The sequence below is a fragment of the Lethenteron reissneri genome, chromosome 31 (genome assembly GCF_015708825.2).
Source record: "Lethenteron reissneri isolate LAM-NWPU_2019-01 chromosome 31, ASM1570882v1, whole genome shotgun sequence".
Taxonomy (NCBI): domain Eukaryota; kingdom Metazoa; phylum Chordata; class Hyperoartia; order Petromyzontiformes; family Petromyzontidae; genus Lethenteron; species Lethenteron reissneri.
Window position 1 is genome coordinate 6,935,672 of NC_083809.1, and position 20,377 is coordinate 6,956,048.

Sequence of the window (20,377 nt, forward strand, 5' to 3'; positions counted from 1 at the left end):
ATATATGAACACATCTTGCATGTTTTAAAAGTGTTATTTTAAAAGGCTTGATTCATTAAGGAATGACTGATTATGTCAGTGATAGGGATAATTTCAACTCCCATGAGGTGTTAATTTCCACGACTGCTAATATCAAGTGTACACCATTTTCTCCGCAGTGCATGTTAATGACCCTGTAACACGTCATTTATTTGCACAGCATTTTGAAACTAGGGACCCAAGTTCGATTTCCGACCACGGCTAACATCAGTGGGCGAGTGATAATCTAATGTCCTGTGCCACCACCCTTCCAACGGCACTGACCAGCGACACACCGGTTCAAACAACCACGCCTTCATGGCTGACAGCACATGGGCACGTTCATCCAGCAGTCAAGTCATGCCATCACCACAAATACCTATTTCGGAAGTGGGTAGTAATTCTTGGCTGGCGATGCTCATCCTTTTGACTACTTTTGGGTTCTCGAATTATAGGTGGAAGGAAAAACATTTCAATAAGTCAATACAGTAATAGCAACAGCATTCGATTGTGTAATGTATACAGCATGCAACTTGAACTAATGTGAAACATTCATACACATTTTTACAATGGACAATTCGATTTTGGCTAATCCTATAATTAAACATGGATTTCGTGGCCATGTTGGTGATAAGATTAACAAGATTTTGTTCAACCAGAGTTTTGGTTTCGTTAACCTCTGGCCTTCAGGACCAGTTTTCCAATAGCAAACGAAGCAGGCAAACTCTGGAATGTTTTGACATTCTTGGGCTCGACAATTCATGGGTGAATAATAGTTTGTATATTTGTATTAAACAGGCCCTGTAGTACGAGGTGGTTTCTTGTCTGTTTTTCTTTACGTGGTAAGAGACGTATGTCTCTTATGCTAAAGTTCAGCTGTCCAATGCGGACTTCCCTTCATTTTTCTTATCGAGTTTCCGTTCCTTTTTCAAATTCTTCACTTGTTTTGACACATCTTCGCTACAGCCTTACCGTGCAAACTATCCTCCCAGTCCATGACACAGTGACATTTCAACATGTAAAGAAAATATATTTAATAGTGAGGTTGGAAATAACTTGCCACACCTTCGTAAACTATAAACAATAGTTAGACGACACAAGCAACATACACGCGAGCTGAAGCAAATCATAAATGATGCAGTAAAGTCGACAGAAGCCTTTATTTCTCATCACTGAGCACAATTTAAAATAGCCTATGAAAATGCCGGTCAGAAGCACTTCTCGTCGTCGAATTCAATGAACCTCTTAACCTGCACCGTCCGTGGAGTAGTTACCATGACGCTTTTTGTCTGTTTTGTACCATAAAAATCACAATCCTATTTTGACTTCAATTAATTTAAATATAAGTTGCTTTTTTCACATCAACAACCAGTCTGAATCCTAGAATTAGGATATAGACTGAGTAAATATGGGTCCATATTTCGTTTTTCTGGAGAATGCAAGTTTTAGTTTTAATCAACCTGAAACATGTTTGGTCTTTCTCCCCATTTTTACCATGAGTGTCATGATTCAAAGCATGCATTTGGAAAGCTCAGACCACAGTGCAGCCCTGTATATGCTTGGAAGAACAGCCAGTAGCATAAGACTTTCAAATACATTCTATTGACATCCCTTTTTCGTCGACACGTGCGCCGTTATGACAATTACCCGACGACATCGGATGTTTATTCATTTACAGAGCTGGAATTTAGTCAAATCAAATGAACGTTCAATTTTAATGAGATAAGATTTTTTTGGAGGGGAGGGGGGGGTCTGCTAACTGGACTGACCCCATCAACTCACTCGACTTGAAAAACCTAGCATCCGAGTGGTTGTCAGCTCTGTGCCAAGGTGACCGATACACACAGCCACCTCTGCATTATTGCTGTAAAAACAAAATCATACATTTCTAATGATGGGAAAACGTATTCACAAGGGACTCTACTAAACCTTTGAGTCCTTACAAAATTGAGCATGTATTGCTCGGAATATAATGATCCATCAGCCTCGCGATTTCATGAATTATCACGATTCAGAGTTGATTCGATAATCATACAGTATTTGGCCATTGAATGTAGCTACAGAGTTTAAAAAACTAATTATATGTAATATATATGAATGCAAAATAAAAAAATGTACAAGTACAATTCTATGCACGTATAATCAGTACAAGAATAAATTCTAATCAATGCATTGTCAAATTCTGTTTGGATACGCAGGCCACATAAGGTCGTAGGGATATATAATTATAACTCCATAGACAATTCCAAAAGAGGTGAATCAGGTAAAGAGAGGTCATTTTATATTTACATCATAAAATAAAACACAGCCACTCTTTTTCAAACTTCTATTAAGACTAATAGCAGGTTCAGGCTGAAGTGCGAAGTATATACATGCTCTCCGTTGCATTGTTGCAAGCTGCTGAGGAATATTTCTGAAGGCTTCAAAGTCCCACACGCATCTTGGCGTGTGTGGCATTGTTGGAGAAAAGCATCCACGTATACAAGTGCAGCACCTGCGCAGGGCTTCACCGAAAGATGTACGCTGTCAGCTGCACTTGCCAACTCCTGTGCCATCAGAAAGTGGCCTGAAACGCCTTGCGCACGCAGGTGAAGAAGACATTCATGGCTTTGGTTTCCCGGAGGCGGTCGAGCAGCTCAGGCATGCAGGAGATTGGTGGCTGGCAGTCCGTGACTTCACCAACAGGGAGGGGTGTGGTCACAAAGGACAGAACACAAAACAAAACATTGCTATGTTGTACAAAGGTTATGTCGGCAGGATGCCACAAGAGTGTCTTACCATTTGAACCTCATTTGCCAGTAAAAAATGATAATTGTTTTTTTACCCTTTTATCTGGCAACAAAACTGACACCTTTTTTGCTTACCCCGAGCTCTCATACTCTGATGGTGCATTGTCTTAAGAGTTGTGCACCTTTTGGCGTCATATGGTCCAACACCATGTGAGACTGAGCTCTAAGGAAAGCTGTCTCGGGTGTGGACCAATCAACTTCAAGGACAGTGCATACATTATCAGAGGTTGTTTTTGCATTATGACTGCAGGTATTGTGGTCTATGCAAACATGACTCCTTGTAAAAAGGTGTCAGTTTTGTTGCCAAATAAAAGGGTAAAAAAACAATTATCAATTATCAAGAGTGTGTTAATTAACAGAAGAAAAATCACACGGAGTTCATTCAAAGAACTGTGTCCGAAACACATATGGTCAAATATCTCACTTGTTTAGAGGAATTGGATAAAATCCTAGTCAGGGCCAACTAAGAGCATCATCAATTCAAATCGCTTGACAGGCCACTCCAAGTGTCTTTGCAGCTCTCATTTAGCTCGTGGGCCACTCGTTGAAGAACACCGATTTACAGCACAGTTCCTGCCATGGCAGTGTGCAATTTACACATCTGGTTCAGGATCAGCCATGGAACAACAGGGCACACCAAATAATTAAATGAACAAAGCTTCACTTGCCATATACTCACATAAGTCCTCAACCACACCCACGTATATACATATTTTTGTGGTTACATATTCGTTGGGAAGCAATGGAGTAGTGATTAGTCCACTGCGATATGGACCCAGAACCCCAAGTTTGATTCCCAACCACAGCTAACACCAGTGGCGAGTGATATATAATCCGCTTATGGACATCCCCAGCCCCTTCACCCACTGGCACTGACCAGTGTGGTGAAGTATGTTCAAACAAATCCCAATGACCTTCATCCAGCAATGGATTGACAAAAGTATCTATATCTATGTTATCCAAATATTCTTCTTTCTTCTTCTTGTTCGTCCATCAAAGTTGATGATGACCATTGCACGTTTGTCATTTTGTTGGGTTTTGATGAGTGCGCAGATGGCTGAAGAGGCCAATCCGAGCCCGGAATTCTCTGTGGCACACTGGGACAGGTCAGGGAGGATGTAGAGCTCTGAGGTGCAGCCACACGTCCTTCCTTGGTAGATTTGCGCTGCTGCCTCTTCAAGATAGCACAGGAGCTTCTCCTACTCTCACAGAGGACTGCACCGTCCTGTACTTTTCTTCTCCAGGCAGGTCGGTCCTGTGCTAGGGATCCAAATATTATACACTAGCAGTTGTTCAGGGACGTCTGTCTGACTGCAGCGCCCCCTGCATGATATATGAGTATATCTGATTCTCAGTATGCCCCATCAAAAGTGCTTTACAAATAGCGGAAAACAACTTGGCACCTAGGAACATATTAACTCACGTTGCGTTCACTGTCAATCAGTTTAGCATCATCCTCACCTTCAAAGCCTCCTTCTGGCAGAAGGTGTATCGTGAATGTGCAGGGCTGCGATGGGTCTGACGGATTGATGTTTCTGAAGACAAATTGAAGGTTGCCCCCTGTAGAGTGAAATGAAAATTACATTAAAACAATGAACTGGCAACAGTTTTCAATTGCACTCTCATGGTCTGAGTGTATATACAATCATCAAGTGATGGGTCGCCCTCATCGATGTCCGCAGTCCTAAACCAGTGTAAAAATAAAACTACTCCATATTCCTAGAACCAGGGTGATCCTCTGTATAGGGCTATTATATGGAGACTTAATCTAATAGCATAAATGAGGACTGCAGCCTTTGCAGATCAATTAATCTTCTGTAACTGGTGCTCATGTGTGTATAATCACAGCACACGATATACAGCTTAAACTTTGTACAGGGATAACACACAATGCGCAATTTAATTTAATTAATGGCACATGCAGTTATATTCGTTTTCTTATATCTATACAGTAAAACCTTGGATTGCGAGCATAATTCGTAACGGAAACGTGTTTGTAATCCAAAGCACTCGTACATCAGTTGTGATCACGTGACGCTCGGCAGATAAAGCGTATACACGTACTACTCGTATTGCAAGACCTCGCTCGTTTATCAAATTAATATTTATTTTAAAATTTTGCTCGTCTTGCAAAACACTCGCAGACCAAGTTACTCGCAATCCAAGGTTTTACTGTATATAAAAATAAAATGTCCCAGTCATGCAGAGGTTTGGTTCACCAAAGGGGTGAGTGAGTAGAGGGAGTTTAGTCTAAACTGTTCATGAAGTAAGGCTGTGTTGTCAACATCAGGATAACGGTATAGCGTACCGACAGGCTTCCTGCTCTGAACAAAACAGCTCAGGTCTCATTGTTTTAATGTGAGATTGCAAAAAAAAGGGTCTGCGATGCCAACAATTGTTTTCTATGAATGCCGATTGTCATATTAACACTTCGATGCGACTGCACGTTGCATGTTGACTGGAGCTGTAAGTGAATACCAATTGTGAAATCAACAACGTGGAATTTGTCCACTCCCATTATTTTCATGGCACCAGTTTGACTAGCCACCAAATGGTGCCGTCTCACCAGCTGGTACACATAATTTTATTGTCACTACTCAGGGTCATGATTCAATCTGAGTATATATTGTTTTGTTTGGTTTGTGTCTTGTCCATAATGTGTGATTTATACCATCTCAGTTTTACCATCCCACTTGTACTGGCCCATAAAATATATTCATATACCATATCATCTGTACTGCTTCACGTGTTGCCTGCACTGTCTAGTTTATACCATAACCACCGTGTTATTCTGCTTCATTTTTTCACAACTCTTGTCTGTATGGTCTCATCTAATTTGTCCACAAATTAGACCCACGGCAGCCTATGACACCTGTTATGCATGGCGGTTTCTCTCCCAAGCACTGTTCAGGTTGAACCACGCTTAGCTTTCAAGATTTGATAAAATTGAGCATTTCAGGTGATTTGGTCATTGGTAAAGCACAGAATATACAAAACAAAAATGCATGTTCAAGTAAATTACGAATTAATGTGACAGAATATGGAAATATTTGTATGAAATATACGCATCAGCCCATCACCCCTTTTTATTGTGTTTGTATTTGTTCCTGATAGACTCTCATATATGCAAAAAATAGGGACTCATAAGTGCTATTTTGAATTGATAGAATTTCCTACAAGCAAGGTTGGATTGGTGCAATGGTACCTTTAATTTTGCGTACTTCTATATCCATCGAATTTTGGAATAAGAACAAGGCCTTGGACAGATGCTGCATTTTTTGTTGGTTTGTGCTCTTCTTCAAGTCCAAAGCTGCACAAAAACACAAGCACATAATTAGATAAAGGCAACACACCAAGATCTCCCTCTGGTGTGATACATACTGTTGGAGCAAATGCTATGAGCGAGAAAGTATTAAGCCTGGCACAAGGGGGCAAGTGTGGCCAGCATCATGTCCCAGCAGCCTTCGTCTCTCTAATGTACGTATGTATGTTGAACTTCTTTCACACCGTACGTAGCCAACAGTGCTAATCGGAGGTGTGTATTGTGCTGCGGGATATACAGCACAATCTTGAAAAAGTTTAACACATAGGGCATTCGCGACCAATATCATCCATATTATAGGTTTTTTTTGGGTTAGATCACATAAATATGTGTCGTTAAACCCGCCAGCACCCGACACAGCCAATTAGGAAGGTTTGTCGCCTGATGAAGCTAGTTGTAATTACTGGCAAAACGTCGTGCTCAGATTGTAATTGTTGCGGCTTTGCTCTCCCAACACACCGGTGTGCTGTACTAGCAACGAATTGGCACATACTGTTTACGTGACAAACCTTACTAATTGGCTGTGTCAGGTGGTGACATGTTTAACGACACATTTATATATTTACGCGATCTAACCCAAAACAAAAATAAAACCTGTATTTTGAATCTTGAAAAATTACACGGTTTCTCTGGGAGCAAAACGTCAGGCATGGGTGGCAAACACCACCCCATATACAACCCGAAAACACAAGCACCAGGTACTTGTTTAAGGCTGTGATGACCTATGGGAAGCCCAGAACTATTTCTGTTACCACTTATAACCGATGTTAGCTGTGACTGGGTATTTAAGTCACCTGGTTCATAGCTCTTAACAACAACACGATCGCTCCCCACACATAGTTGTAACATAAGTGCAGTGTACTAAATCACCACGAAGTCTAATGTATAATCTTGTAAGTAATCTTCCCATAGCTGGCATGCCTAATTTGAAAAGTGTCGGCACTTTCTGCAGCCAATAACATCACAGAGGTCATAAGGTTTGACCACTTTGTTAAGAGTAATAGCCAAGCAGTGATACAATATGATACTGACTTTTCTGTCAAACGAGTGGGGATTTAATACCAAAACACGTTAAAATGGTCTTTATATTGGTAAATATTTATATTGACAAATGGATTGAGTTTTTGAAAATATATTAAGTAAAGCATGCGCTTTATAACTTCATATCAATGTGACTTTCATATTTTGATTCCATAACGCAGGACGAGGAGGCTTAAATACCCTGAAATATTTTACCTTGTTCCCCTGCTCAGTTTGATGGAGCTCAGTGATGTGAACCACTTCGTATTGAGTTTTGCACGTTGTATTTTTTTACTTTTAGAGCTGCATCCTTGTAATTTAAAAACAATCTAAGAATCTCACTGCAGCAACAGGAGCAGAGACACATGAGAATGGGACAAGGTAAATACTCTGCAAGGTCTCTCTTACAAATGAGACAGGTTTACTTCACCGGCCATCACCCACAAAGTCCAACACACTGCAGAAGTTCCCCAACAGCTACGGTAGGAATAAAACTGGCAGCCTCATGCAGCGGGCTCATTGACACAGCATGCACTGACCACTTGGGTCACACCGAGCCAACGAATGTTCAGAGCCTCATGCAACGGGCTCATTGACACAGCATGCACTGACGACTTGGGTCACACTGAGCCCAACGAATGTTTAAGAGAGGAAAACAAACTCACCCTTCTGGGACTCGGCCAGCTCCTCTCGCTTGCTGTTGAACTCCGCGTTCAGCAGGCTGATTTGGGCACGCTTTTCGTTGATGTTTTGCAAGACGACTTCTTTCTCTTGCCGACTCTCTGCGATCAGCGCCCGAATCTCTGCCTTCTCTGTGCTCGGGATGAGGACAACGTAATACAAAAATTAGACTTTACACTCTGAAATCGTTACTGGCATGCAATTCAATGTAATTAATTAGCTTGATTGTATCATGTTGTTTGCTTTATTAGCATAAACATTCTATTGTCATAGAATTTAATAAATTTGAATCTATTTTTACACATCACTTACTCTTAAATGTCTAATCTTTAACCAATAAACTTTCATTAAGTCATAATAAACACTATTTATTCTACAATGTAATATTAGCGGCCTGTTCTTTCTACGCGTGTCTCAATGCCCCTGTACCTGCGGCAATTTTGTTTTCCTCGTTAACCAGGTGGTTGTGGTCTTCTTCAATCATTTGTGCCGCTTCTGCGAACACAAAACAAGACACATGAGCTGCAACATTTAGAAGGGTACATTGAGCGTTTGATTGATAAAGCACCTAAATTATGTTTGCAACTCAGAGTGCTTTACAAATCAGACATCCTCGACCTAGAAATACAGTCTGAGGATTTTTGGTGGATCTCGGTTATTGACACGCTTAGACAATTCCTATTTTGAAATAACTTTCAATTTGGAATAAACCCCATACATAAAGGATATTAAAAACTCTTAAGACAGCTGTCAAAAAATCTGGTAATATTTCTTGCTACAAATACCACAATGTCATACTAATGTTACATTGTATATAGCATCATTCACACGGAGTGCATCACAACGTTTTAGAATTTGTAATTCATGGAAGCGCAAAGACCCACATACAAGCGGGAAGGCAGCTCAGCTGTATGCCGACACCCAGCCCCAGCCTGCAAAGGTGCCACCTCGGCCAGCTGGGCAATCTAGGCGAGGCCGGGGGCTCTGCACGGGACTAGGCCTCACCACTACACTCTGTGAAGTAAATACTCTTCTAAAGTCGATAGATACTCTTATAAAAGTCGGTATATACGACTATAAAGTAGGTAAGATACTACTGTAGAATTTGTAGTTACTGCTACTGTAGAGCGGGCCTTGGGGTGGGGGCGGTATCACAGCCCAGCCCCAGCCTGCAAAGGTGCCACCTTGGCCGGCTGGGCAATCTAGGCAATGCCGGGGGCTCTCGACGGGACTAGGCCTCACAACGGCACTTTGTATACTTACTAGTTACTATTATAGAGTCGATATATACCATTATAGAGTCGGTAGATACTACTGTAAAGTCGAGAGATACTACGTTAAAGTCGGGAGATACTAATGCAGTCAGTAGATGGTACTGTAGTCAGTAGATACTGCTATAGAGTCAGCAGATACTACTCTAGTCAGTAGATACTACTATAGAGCTGTAGAGTCAGATACTACTATAGTCACTAGATACTACTCACTCTATTGTATGTAGGGTGTGTGTAGGCATATATGCCTACGCGGGAGTAAATATTTTTTTGAGGGGTGTCGACAATTTTCGGAAACCTTTTAGATCAAATATTTGCCCCCCACTTTCTATAACTTTTTGGACTTCTGCAAGCCTCTTATTATTTTGTTGATGGACAAATGGACACACAGCACGCCGGGCTTTCACAATAGCTTAGTATTTGTGTAGGTTTCTGTTAAGTTTTTAAGAGAAGTTTTGAAATATATTTTTCCCCTGGGCAATGCCGGATACTTCCCGCTAGTTATGTATATAGCGCATCAGATTCCTCCAGTATAAAAGATTCTGATATATAAACCAATTATACTTTTATAGAATCCACAAGATAGTGTGTTACTTATACTGTGTATCTGTAGAAATCACTCCCCCTGACGGACGTGTACTTTGTGAACAGATTTTTCATTCATTCAGTCAGTCAAACCACGGCGTACTGTTGACAATCTGAATCCATGAGTCGTGTTCCTGCCGAGGCTTGGTCAGCAACAACTGCTCAATTCCACTGGTCACGGCCTGCTGTATCGTTTCCAGGTTTCCTTTCATCTGCTCGTATATCTCGGGCAACAGTTCAAGTAAACCCGACATCTTCGGAATGTTCTGCAAAACACAAAGCCACTCTTTTAAGCAAAGACGATGTATCTTTGTTTTTAAATCCCCACAATCCAACCCAACATTTTTGTTTTGGAACATGCCCAACGTCGTGTATTTCTGAAAATTACTTAAAAGCTTTAGAGGCGTCTGTAGTACACATTGAATGCAGATAAGCCCCACAGAGGCCAATGGCACTCACAACAGAATCAGAACATTAATTTCATAGTGGATGAATCCAGTATGAGCAATACAGCTCTTTTCCACAGATGTCCAGTAAGTTCACAGATGCCCAAGTTAGTGTGAGCTGATTAATCTGTTTATCACTTAAGAGAGATGAGCCTCACGTAGGCCGATGGGTGATCTCAACTTTGAATGATAGTTTATACATTTTAAAATCATCACGTTGGTCAGTGCGGGTTGATGACGGTGGGTCTGGATACGGATCAAATGTCACCCGCCAGTGATGTTAGCCGTGACCGGAAATCAAACGCCAGGCATTGTATGTTTAACTTCTTTCACACCGTACGTAGGTAAAGCCGGGTTCATAATGCATTGCATAAGTCAACACTGAGATGGGTAAACGTTTAAGGCACGCTTTGTTACTTGTTGAACAGACAATTGTTTAGAGTTTAACAAACAACACCATTGGCAATGGGTGGTGACATTGTGAATTCCCATGCCGGTGTAAGTCGACACACTGTATATAAATCACTTCCGAGTTAACAACCCCAGATAGATGATGGGTTTAGATTTAAAGCTTTCGTGACTGCAGGGATTCATCTTGTTGGTTCTTTCGGTAAAGTCACGTAGAAGGGAAATAATGACGCTGTCTTTCCGACAGACCTGTTCTTCACCTGAGGACGGCTGCTTGCGTTGTGGCCGAAACGTCGTGAGAATTATTTTGTTATGTTTAATTTGTATTATTTTCCTTCTACGTGACTTTACCGAAAGAACCAAGAAGAAGATGATGGGTTGTTTTTAAAAGTTGATAACTGAATTAAAGACACGGGGGTCTTCTTAACACGGTGTCAATTATCTGCCCCCCACCACTTGTGCAACTTCGCAATCACAACTTACCCTCGCACACCAAACCGCACTGACCAGGCAAGAAACAACAATACAATGCAACAAAATTCCCCATGAACGCTGCGAACCCCACATAGGGCAACCCACATAACAATTAGACGTTTCGGACAACGGCCTTTTCTTTATTGCATTGTGGCGTTGTTGCGAGCCATCCATCCATCGGTAGATTGACAAAGTCTTGTACATTTGCAATGTCCTTCATCATCGTCAGCCAGTGTCTATCCGTCGCAAACCCCTCACGATCGGCGACGGCGGTCTGCGTGACCATACTTCACCACACTGGTCGTCCGTGCAGCGTTGTGGGCCCTGACAAGTTTACACAGCCGCGCACACGGCAAGCCACTTACCTCCTTACCAAAGGCTTCTGGCGAGCGATCCGGACCCAAAAAAAACAACTCTAACTCGTTAACCGTCAACTACTATATCGCGGAATTAAGATTACGCGTTTTGTTGCTGTTAACTCGCGGTTAAGTTGAATTGTTTTAGTTTTTTGTGCGCGAGAAGCGACGCGGGCGAAGGCCGAGCGCCTCCCCAACGTGAAACGGAAATAAAATTTGAATTCGGACCGTTACCGCCTCGACCAATCGCGGAGCCGAGAAGTTACCAGATACATGACGTCACTCGCACTCGGAAGTTGCGCGTGACGTCATATTTTATGGATCCGCTCGCCTGACACATCGTGACGTCATGTATCCAACACATTCCACAAATTTGTTGTGATGCTGCTGCATTGGAAGTGTTGATTTAAAGCTTTCGTGACTGCAGGGATTCATCTTCTTGGTTCTTTCGGTAAAGTCACGTAGAAGGGAAGTAATAAAATAATAAAAATAAAACATAATAAAATTAATTTTATAATAAAAATAAAACATAATAAAATTAATTTTATTATGTTTTATTTCTATTATTGTATTACTTCCCTTCTACGTGACTTTACCGAAAGAACCAAGAAGATGCATTGGAAGTGGTGCGCACAAACACACGCAAAGAAATAAAATATATAAAACGGTGGCCCTAAAAGTAAAAATATATTATTGGTAATGCTTCGGGCAATCGCCCTTCTGCATAGCACGTACCTAAGCCAGAGGAGGTAATGAGAGTTGGGAGAACTACACTTTACAACGTGGGCCCTGTTAAGCCAGGGCTGAACTTATTGGGTTAAGTCTTCAACATTTAAATGTTCATAAACAGCCATGATCAATCCACTGCTGGGTGAAGGCCTACCCAAGCCGTCACCATATTTTATGTAGCAATCCATCGAGTTCCTGCACACGAGCTGATTTCAGTACTCCGTCTCCCCAATGCACATCAGCTTGCGGAATTCACCTGCTGGTTAAATGGGCTTTGGTGGCAGGGCGTGAAGTCTCATAGCTTTTTAACAAAATGTGTATTTCTTGTTAATACGTTTTCTCTAGTTTCATTACATATGCAATACCCGAAAAGAGATCATTGAGAGCTTTCATAGGGGTTTCCCTGGGATGATTTTAATTGCCGTGACACATAACACAATGGCACCACACACGATGCTCAACTCCGCTAGCCCAATGGCAGGCATGGAAATACATAATAAAGTAACTTAATAAAGTAACTTAATAAAGTATTTTGTATTAATTTTAGTTTTTCATGATAATCAACATATATACATGATAGCAGTATTATCTCTGACTTTTATATAATACATTTACAAAAAACACAGGGAGCATGGCAGTGCCCCCAGGACTTGAACCGCAGCTCCTGGATCTCGCACGTACACTGCAGTCAAACTTTCTTTCACGTGGGTTGACAACAGTTCTTTTTGTTGAACTAAGCAAGTGACATTTTGCACATCTTTCTTTCCGTGTTGATCCAGTGCGGTCACAACTGCTTCAAAGGCAGCCCAGGTGAAAACGTGAGCTCATTATGAATCTTGTTCTCAGCAGGTCCACTTGATATCAGCACCCGGGCCATACTTGGTGCCAGGTTGAGCCAATAAGGCTGCCATGAGAACCCAGTCCGGGCCCAGGAACTGTTCGTGAATCATGCCGGGTTGCTCCCCCCTATTAGTCGTGCAGACGCAGCGACAGGGATCCACCGATGAAGAATTTGAATTCGAGAAACACCGATATTAGCTCTCTCTGGCCTGTGTTCCAAGGCAAGCATCCTTCTCTTTGGATAATGGATCCTTCTCTCCAGGGAAAGGACCCTTGTCTTCAGTAGGTGGTGCAGACCTCAGTGCCGTGGCCTCGTACACCCACACCGTGTCGATGCCCTCACCCTCCACTCGGACCGGGGCCCAGCTCGGGAATGGGAAACGGCAGGCAATGACCTCGGCCTCCTGCTTCAGTTCCTTCTCCAGCTTCTCCTCCAGCTGAGACATCTGGGTACGGGGAGATTGAGGGTTATCACGTGGCCATTATTCCCCTGGGCTATCTGGTCACGCCTCCAAAATTGTATTTTCATAACAGTATTTATCACGTATCGTCATCAATTCTGAAAATCAACCAATGACAAGTAGAAGGGAAATAATATAAAAAAAGATATTTTTAATATTATTTCCCTTCTACGTGACTTTACCGAAAGAACCAATAAGATGAATCCCTGCAGTTACGAAAGCTTTAAATCGAAATTCAATGACAAGTAGTGCTGAAATAGTAACCCAAGTACTATACTAACCAAAGAGTATGGATTCCTACAGTCACGAAAGCTTCAAATCAAGATTGAACCCAAGTACTGTTGGAACTTACCATTTGAGGCACCCCAAATATCACCACATTGTTGAACTCAGAAAAGTTCACCTGCAAGAAATAAACAGAGGTCGCAAATGAACCAGTCAATGCAAATAATCAGTGTGACTTTCATGAACTTAAAAGGAACATGATCGAACGCTAAATAATAAGTGACTGGCTAAGTAAACTTGAACATTTTGAAACTTGAATTACAAGTTTTACATGTAACATTACACTAATGTACAAATCGTAATTTTATTGGTATAGAGTAGCAATTCTAAAATGTCACCTTGTATGTGCTATCCATATACAAGAACTTACATGGATGCTCCCGAAATGCTGCATACTGACAGTTTTACCCATTAAACACACGAGTTACATAAGACAACTAAATTCAACGTAGTAATAATAATACGCTAAGCTATTGTGCTGCACGGCTTGAGTTCACATGACAGGAAAACAATTATGCAGGAGTGGTCACATGATCCTCGGAAACCATGTAGGGAAGTTCAGCAAGTGATACCACTAAACTACAGTACAGTATTTAGTTTTTGATTCATTTGTAACAAAAAGTGGACGTTTTTTGAAAGGATAAAATGTTCCTGAAATATTCCGAGAAACGTGGGTGTGTGTGTGTGTGTAACACATACTCCATAAGTTAGCATAAGAGTGTAAAATATTTGTCAAAATTACTCATGACTGCGGGATGTTGCTATTCACCCATGAAAATATAGTTTACTTACATTGTGTCAAACTTGCAGGGTCAATTTCTCAAAGACCCAAATCCTTATCGAATACACTGCAAATCTTGACTTAAAGCTTTCGTGACTGCAGGAATCCATATATTCTTTGGGTCTTATGGTAAAGTCACGTAGAAATTTTTTTTAATTATTCTTTTTTCTATCTACATAACTTCACCGAAAGACCCAAAGAATATTAAATCACTGTAGATTGCACATTATTTTGCTTTGGGAACTTCTCTTAGGTAGGACTTACTCTCTTCACAATTTAAACAGAGGAATGATCTAGTGACAGTAAGGAAATATTGTAGGAGATAATTCTCAAAGCAATTAATACAGAAATGTTTGACTGAGCATGCTCAAATCTCTGCTTTGCCATGCGCACCTTCCATAGGTCGACCGTGCGGAAGGATGCCGAACCCTTGAGTCCCAATCGCCAAGCGCCGAGCCGCGAGTACAAAACCAGCCATGGGTTCAGCTCCACTCCCACCGCATTGAACCCATGGCGCGCTGCCGCCAACACCTACAAAACCAAATACAAAGATCCCCCTGTAATAGCCTTTTAGATGTTGGGGCAAGTTCTGTTAGCGAGCCCCTATGAAGGCCGGCAAGGCACACGAGGGGGTGGTTAGTCATCACCACTCCCAGCTGCATTCGTCTTTCAAATACTGATAATTACACACTGCACCAGGTACTCATTAAGGCTGAGTCGACCGAGGAAAGGCCCAGGACTGCTTCGAATATTCGGCAATATTTCTGGTTGTGCATGCAGGAATCAAACTTGAGTTGCCAGGTTTGTAGCGGAGTGTGCTAACCACTGGGTCACCGCTCCCCAAAGCACCTAGACAAGCACATGCATAAAATGTGAGTTAAAACAATTGAAACCACAGAAAGTTATTAACACGAGGCAAGTCATGAGGCATTGACTCATAATCAATGGTATGTGAATCAGAATCTTTATTTATCCTGGAGAAATCCGATGAACTATGAAGCTCTTTTTCACATGTCAAGTATATTCGAATCATATGCGTAATTCGTTCATGGTACGTCAAGACCAAAGAGAGTGAATGTCCCTTAGACCACATCCACCGTGGAGCTGGAGTGATGAAATCAGCTCATGTGCAGGTGCAAGGTGGATCATTATATTAGGGGGAAGTGAGAGATAGCAACAGCTTGAGAAAGCCTTCTTCCAGGAGTGGATTGATCATAGCTGACGATGACAAAATACATCAGAATGCACACTTAATATTTACATTTCAAGCCAACTCTTAATGGCGAACAAAACAAACTAAAACAGATGACAGAGATAAAAATGCGAATTTGCTTAGATGGCTTTTTTCCCCAATGTTAACCAATGAGAATTCCGTTTTGCCCATTGTAGTCTTTGGGAATTCGTTTTTCCCAATGCTAAACTATGGGAATTCCATTTTCCCAATGTGATCCCAACTGGCATTCGTTTAGTCAACCACGCAAATCGGAGGTGCATTGTGGTTTGTCTGTCATTTGCTTCAAGTCCTGTCCTCCTAACGATTGAACTCGCGTCTCACTCACAATCCTTGTGAATGACCGAACACAGAAGATCCCTGGGTTTTATCTTCCACGAAACTCATGGGCCACCCAAAATCGCATCCGCACAAACCATGGCAGATGCGGATACCTGATGCACAAATGGAAAATTATAAAACAATCTCCAGTGTGCGACTGTGGTCATCCAGAACAGATCGTTCAACATCTAATGCAATGCTCAATCCACAAATATGAACGAGACATCACAGCGATACACTCCGCTGCTCCTAATGCGATTATCTGGCTTGACCAACTTGAATGTGGTATTGTAGTTGGCGGAGGAGCGGTAGGGCAGTGGTTAGCGCGCTGCACTACACACCCGGCTGCCCGAGTTCGATTCCCGTTGACGGTCGACAACGGTGACGGTTATCTGAATCGGTCCTGGGCCTCCGCGAGGTCGACTCAGCCTCAAATGAGTACCTGGTTCCGTGTGTAAACATCGCCACTAGGGAGACAAAGGCGGTCGGGCGTGGTGCTGGCCACCCACCCCCTCGCGTGCCGTGCCGACCTTCATAGGTGCTTGACGGGAGATCTTTGTCTTTGTTGCTCTGCATCTACTCATCAGCCGTACTCACGATCCGGCCGTCGCCGCTGCCGATGTCCACGAGTCTCCTCCGTCTGCCGGGTCCCAGCGCTCTCAGGATGTTGCCGAGCTGCGCGTCCGTGGCCGGCACAAAGGGCAGGCACACGCGGCGCAGCGCGGGCAGCACGAAGGGCAGGCACAGCGCGTACACGGCGAGTATCGCTCCGCCCGCCACGCCAGCAAGGGCCAAGCCCCAGCGGGGCCGCGCTGACCCAGGGCGGCCGGGATCCCCCGCGCTCACACCCATGAGCTCGTCCATTTGCTCGGTGGCGGACATCCTAGAACATGGGAGAGGTCGGCAACTTTTCAAAAAAAGACGTTTTTTGTTTTTGTCTTTGACTAAAATAGTTCCGAGAGCCGCATCACACGCAGAACTACGTGTACATGTACACAGCAGGTATACAGCAGATGGCAAATTCTAACTTAATTAAACAAAATAGGGGATGGAATAAACTGCGTCTATTTCGTTGTATTCCCTCTTCCTTACTCTGTAACAATGCAGTTTGACCGTACATTTTTGTCGTCACCAAGACATTCCATAGTAACCCATTCCCTGCCAAATTGAATTAAGTAATCTTCACGTTAAATGATGTTTAAGATTTACATTTATTTAAGAAAAATTGGCTGCCCAAGTGCTCTGGAGTCACAGGTTTGCCAAGCCCTGTTCTAGAACAAGAGGGCAATAAAACTTGTGTTCAGATGTTCAAACACCAAGGAATCAAGTCTGCATTAATCACATACAGTACTTGTGAACATACAAACATGCTCTGCTAACATATGCATTGTCTTTGAAACGGATTGCCCTACACCAAAGACCTTGTCTCACCAATGTCAGACCAGAGGACGCCAAAAGGCGAACAGGACCAAGACAATGCACTATCAGAGCACTTATATTACTCGGGGTGAACAGCTACATCATGGGACCTTTTGACAGGATCAAAAAGGTTGGGTGTGTTTGACCATCCTAACACCTGTTTTATTGCCAGGATGGATAAACCCGATTCTTATACCTGATAGGAACCTCCAATTTACACCAGCCAACAGGGGATTATTGTGTCCGTCCGTCCGTCGTGCTGGGTGGGGAGGGAGGGGCTGGGTGGGGAGGGGAGGGTAGGGTGTGTGGGGAGAGGCTGGGTGGGGAGGGGCTGGGTGGGGAGGGTGGGGTGGGGCTGGGTGGGGGGTGGGAGGGGTGTGGGGTGGGGCTGGGTGGGGGGTGGGTGGGGCTGGGTGGGGGGTGGGAGGGGTGGGGCTGGGTGGGGAGGGGAGGGGCTGGTCACCCCGTGGTGCCCTTATAAAACTCAACGTTTAACCTACTCACGCCGGCTTGTGGCCGCCCTCACAGTCGGGCATATTTGTGGAATACACCACGCCACCGTTGAACCTGGCCATTGACCGAGCAACCCAACGTTCCTACCAGCTCCCTCCGCAGGAATGTGTTGTTTTTCACAAGTTCGTGAGAAGAATAAAAAAAAACCCATCAATATTTCAACAGCTGCAATGCATGGAAAAATAAGACGGTGGGTCCCTTAATAAATAACGTTCACGAATCAGTCCTTAAAGAGTCGCAGATTGCCGACTCCCTGTTCTCGAAGATGATGGGAAGTGAGGATTCCCAATTTTTTAGAAGGCACAATAAAAAAAAGAGACGGGCATTTCGTTTTGAAGATAGGTTATGTGACAACTTTGGCTGGCTGTATGCGTCCACAGGAAAGTGACAGCAGTTCCAGTGAGAGATAAACTTGTTATTAGCTGCACTGCTGCCTTAACAATCTGCTGTCCTCCCTCCGCACCTCCTATTAGCACGGTTGGCTACGTACGGTGCGAAAAAAGTTCAACATACATACTACCCATAGACTCAACACTGCACCTGCGATTAGCACGGCTGACTAGGTACGGTGCGAAAAAAGTTCAACATACACACTGCCCATAGACTCAACACTACCCATAGACTCAACACTCCACCTATTAGCACGGTTGGCTACGTACGGTGCGAAAGAAGTTCAACGTACAGTAACAAAGATCCGAACTGGATACTTTAATCCTACGGCGTGACGCCAATACAAACAATTGTTCCACTTCTTTAGCATTTATCCTCGCCTCGCCGTTGACCTTCAACGCGTTTGCATTTTCCTCTCTCTCTCTCTCGGCCTACGGTGCTGGCTTCAATTACCAAGACCCACGCTGCATAAAGAACAACAACAACAACAAGGAAGAACAACAACAAACACTCGTGTTGTGGGCTCCGCTTAGGACGTCGTCTTAGTAGGGGACGTGGGGCGTGCTAGGCGTTCAATGTCTACGGCTGTGACCGCCACCGCCACCCCCCTAGAACGCATTTACACATTGTGTCGAACACACGGCGGGTTGTAGAGGCGTTCCACCGAATAAAGTGATGAAACTACGTTCAGAGGCAGCAAGCGAGCACGCACGTGGTGCACGCACGTGGACTTACCGCCTGAATGGGGCGGCGAAGCGCACGTGGCGGTGAGGACGGTTGCCCGCTGCTGCTGCCGCTGCCTGCCTCGCACGTGGTAGATGACGTAGGCGGGGAGGAAGCCAGCCCCGCTGTCAGATCAGAGGGCGTTTTTGTGTGTGTCTGTGTGTGTGTCTGTGTGTGTCTGTCTATGTGTGAGTGTGTGTGTCTGTGTGTTTGTGTGAGTTGTGGGGAGTGGTAGTGTAGCGGTTAGCGCGCTGTGAACCTGGAGACCCGGGTTCGATTCCCGCTCACGGCTAACACCAGTGACGATTATCTGAACCGGTCCTGGGCCTCCCCTAGGTCAACTCAGCCACTAGGGAGACAAAGGCGGTCGGGCGTGGTGTTGCCCACCCACCCCCTCGTGTGCCGTGCCCGCCTTTACAGGTGCTCGCTAAGATCTTTCCACTGATCTGTGTTATGAATGTCATTTCTGTATGATTCCAATCATTCCAGAGAGATAGTAACATGCACGTGCTTACTGCCCGCGCACCTCTCGTCTCTCCCTGTACTTGCAACGAAGCTCCGCAAATTTTACGATTTTGACTATAAAATGATTGGAATCATCCAGTAATGACATAACACAGATCAGTGGAACAATCTTTATTTTTATTGTATTTTTTACTTTTCGTAGCAGCTATTTTCATTGGCTGTTCCTACCCTGACCGCACGTCCCTGATTACGATTCTACATCTCTCTCATCTCACCTCTACTCTCACACACTCTCCTACCTCTCCCCTCTCATCTCACTCTACTCCCACATACTCTCCTACCCTCTCCCCTCTCATCTCACTCTACTCCCACTCCTACCTCTCCCCTCTCATCCCACTCTACTCTCACACACTCTTACCTCTCCCCTCTCATCTCACTCTACTCCCACTCCTACCTCTCCCCTCTCATCTCACTCTACTCCCACACACTCTTACCTCTCTCATCTCACTCTACTCTCACACACTCTCTTACCTCTCCCCTCTCATCTCACTCTACTCCCACTCTTATCTCTCCCCTCTCATCTCACTCTACTCCCACACACTCTTACCTCTCCCCTCTCATCTCACTCTACTGCCACTCTTACCTCTCCCTCTCATCTCACTCTACTCCCACTCTTACCTCTCCCCTCTCATCTCACTCAACTCCCACTCTTACCTCTTCCCTCTCACCTGACTCTACTCCCACTCTTACCTCTCTCCTCTCATCTCACTCTACTCCCACTCTTACCACTCCCCTCTCATCTCACTGTACTCCCACTCTTACCACTCCCCTCTCATCTCACTGTACTCC

The 20,377-nt window shown here is 43.8% G+C and overlaps 2 protein-coding genes across 3 annotated transcripts; both read right to left on the reverse strand.

The window, feature by feature from the left end:
- Positions 1-1,159: 1,159 nt before the first annotated feature.
- On the reverse strand, positions 1,160-11,590 carry LOC133349732 (kinetochore protein Spc25-like). Of its 2 annotated transcripts, none has more exons than XM_061563434.1 (7): positions 11,388-11,590; positions 9,790-9,952; positions 8,260-8,325; positions 7,815-7,961; positions 6,013-6,117; positions 4,269-4,367; positions 1,160-2,691 (listed from the first exon to the last, which is right to left on the reverse strand). In XM_061563434.1, the coding sequence occupies exons 2-7, from the start codon at positions 9,938-9,940 to the stop codon at positions 2,573-2,575; spliced, it is 687 nt and encodes a 228-aa protein (XP_061419418.1). In that variant the 5' UTR covers positions 9,941-9,952; positions 11,388-11,590; the 3' UTR covers positions 1,160-2,572. The 2 variants fall into 2 exon arrangements, with proteins under 2 accessions (XP_061419418.1, XP_061419417.1); XM_061563433.1 differs by having other exon boundaries at positions 11,380-11,590.
- Positions 11,591-12,471: 881 nt separating this feature from the next.
- On the reverse strand, positions 12,472-19,163 carry LOC133349733 (ATP synthase subunit C lysine N-methyltransferase-like). Its single transcript, XM_061563436.1, has 5 exons — positions 19,076-19,163; positions 16,616-16,901; positions 14,860-14,997; positions 13,753-13,803; positions 12,472-13,385 (listed from the first exon to the last, which is right to left on the reverse strand). Exons 2-5 carry the CDS (start codon positions 16,898-16,900, stop codon positions 13,134-13,136), a joined length of 726 nt encoding a protein of 241 aa, XP_061419420.1. The 5' UTR covers position 16,901; positions 19,076-19,163; the 3' UTR covers positions 12,472-13,133.
- Positions 19,164-20,377: the final 1,214 nt, after the last annotated feature.

Bases quoted from the DNA above. Each gene is read 5' to 3' on its own strand.
- LOC133349732 (XM_061563434.1), bottom strand. From the start codon at position 9,940: ATGTCGGGTTTACTTGAACTGTTGCCCGAGATATACGAGCAGATGAAA. The intron at 7,962-8,259 runs GTACAGGGGCAT...TCCCGAGCACAG, and splicing joins GGAAAACAAAATTGCCGCAG to AGAAGGCAGAGATTCGGGCG. The intron at 6,118-7,814 runs GTGAGTTTGTTT...GTTTTTGTGCAG, and splicing joins GCTGGCCGAGTCCCAGAAGG to CTTTGGACTTGAAGAAGAGC.
- LOC133349733 (XM_061563436.1), bottom strand. From the start codon at position 16,900: ATGTCCGCCACCGAGCAAATGGACGAGCTCATGGGTGTGAGCGCGGGG. The intron at 14,998-16,615 runs GTGAGTACGGCT...TTGGTTTTGTAG, and splicing joins GCAGCGGCGACGGCCGGATC to GTGTTGGCGGCAGCGCGCCA. The intron at 13,804-14,859 runs GTGCGCATGGCA...TATTTCTTGCAG, and splicing joins GCACGGTCGACCTATGGAAG to GTGAACTTTTCTGAGTTCAA.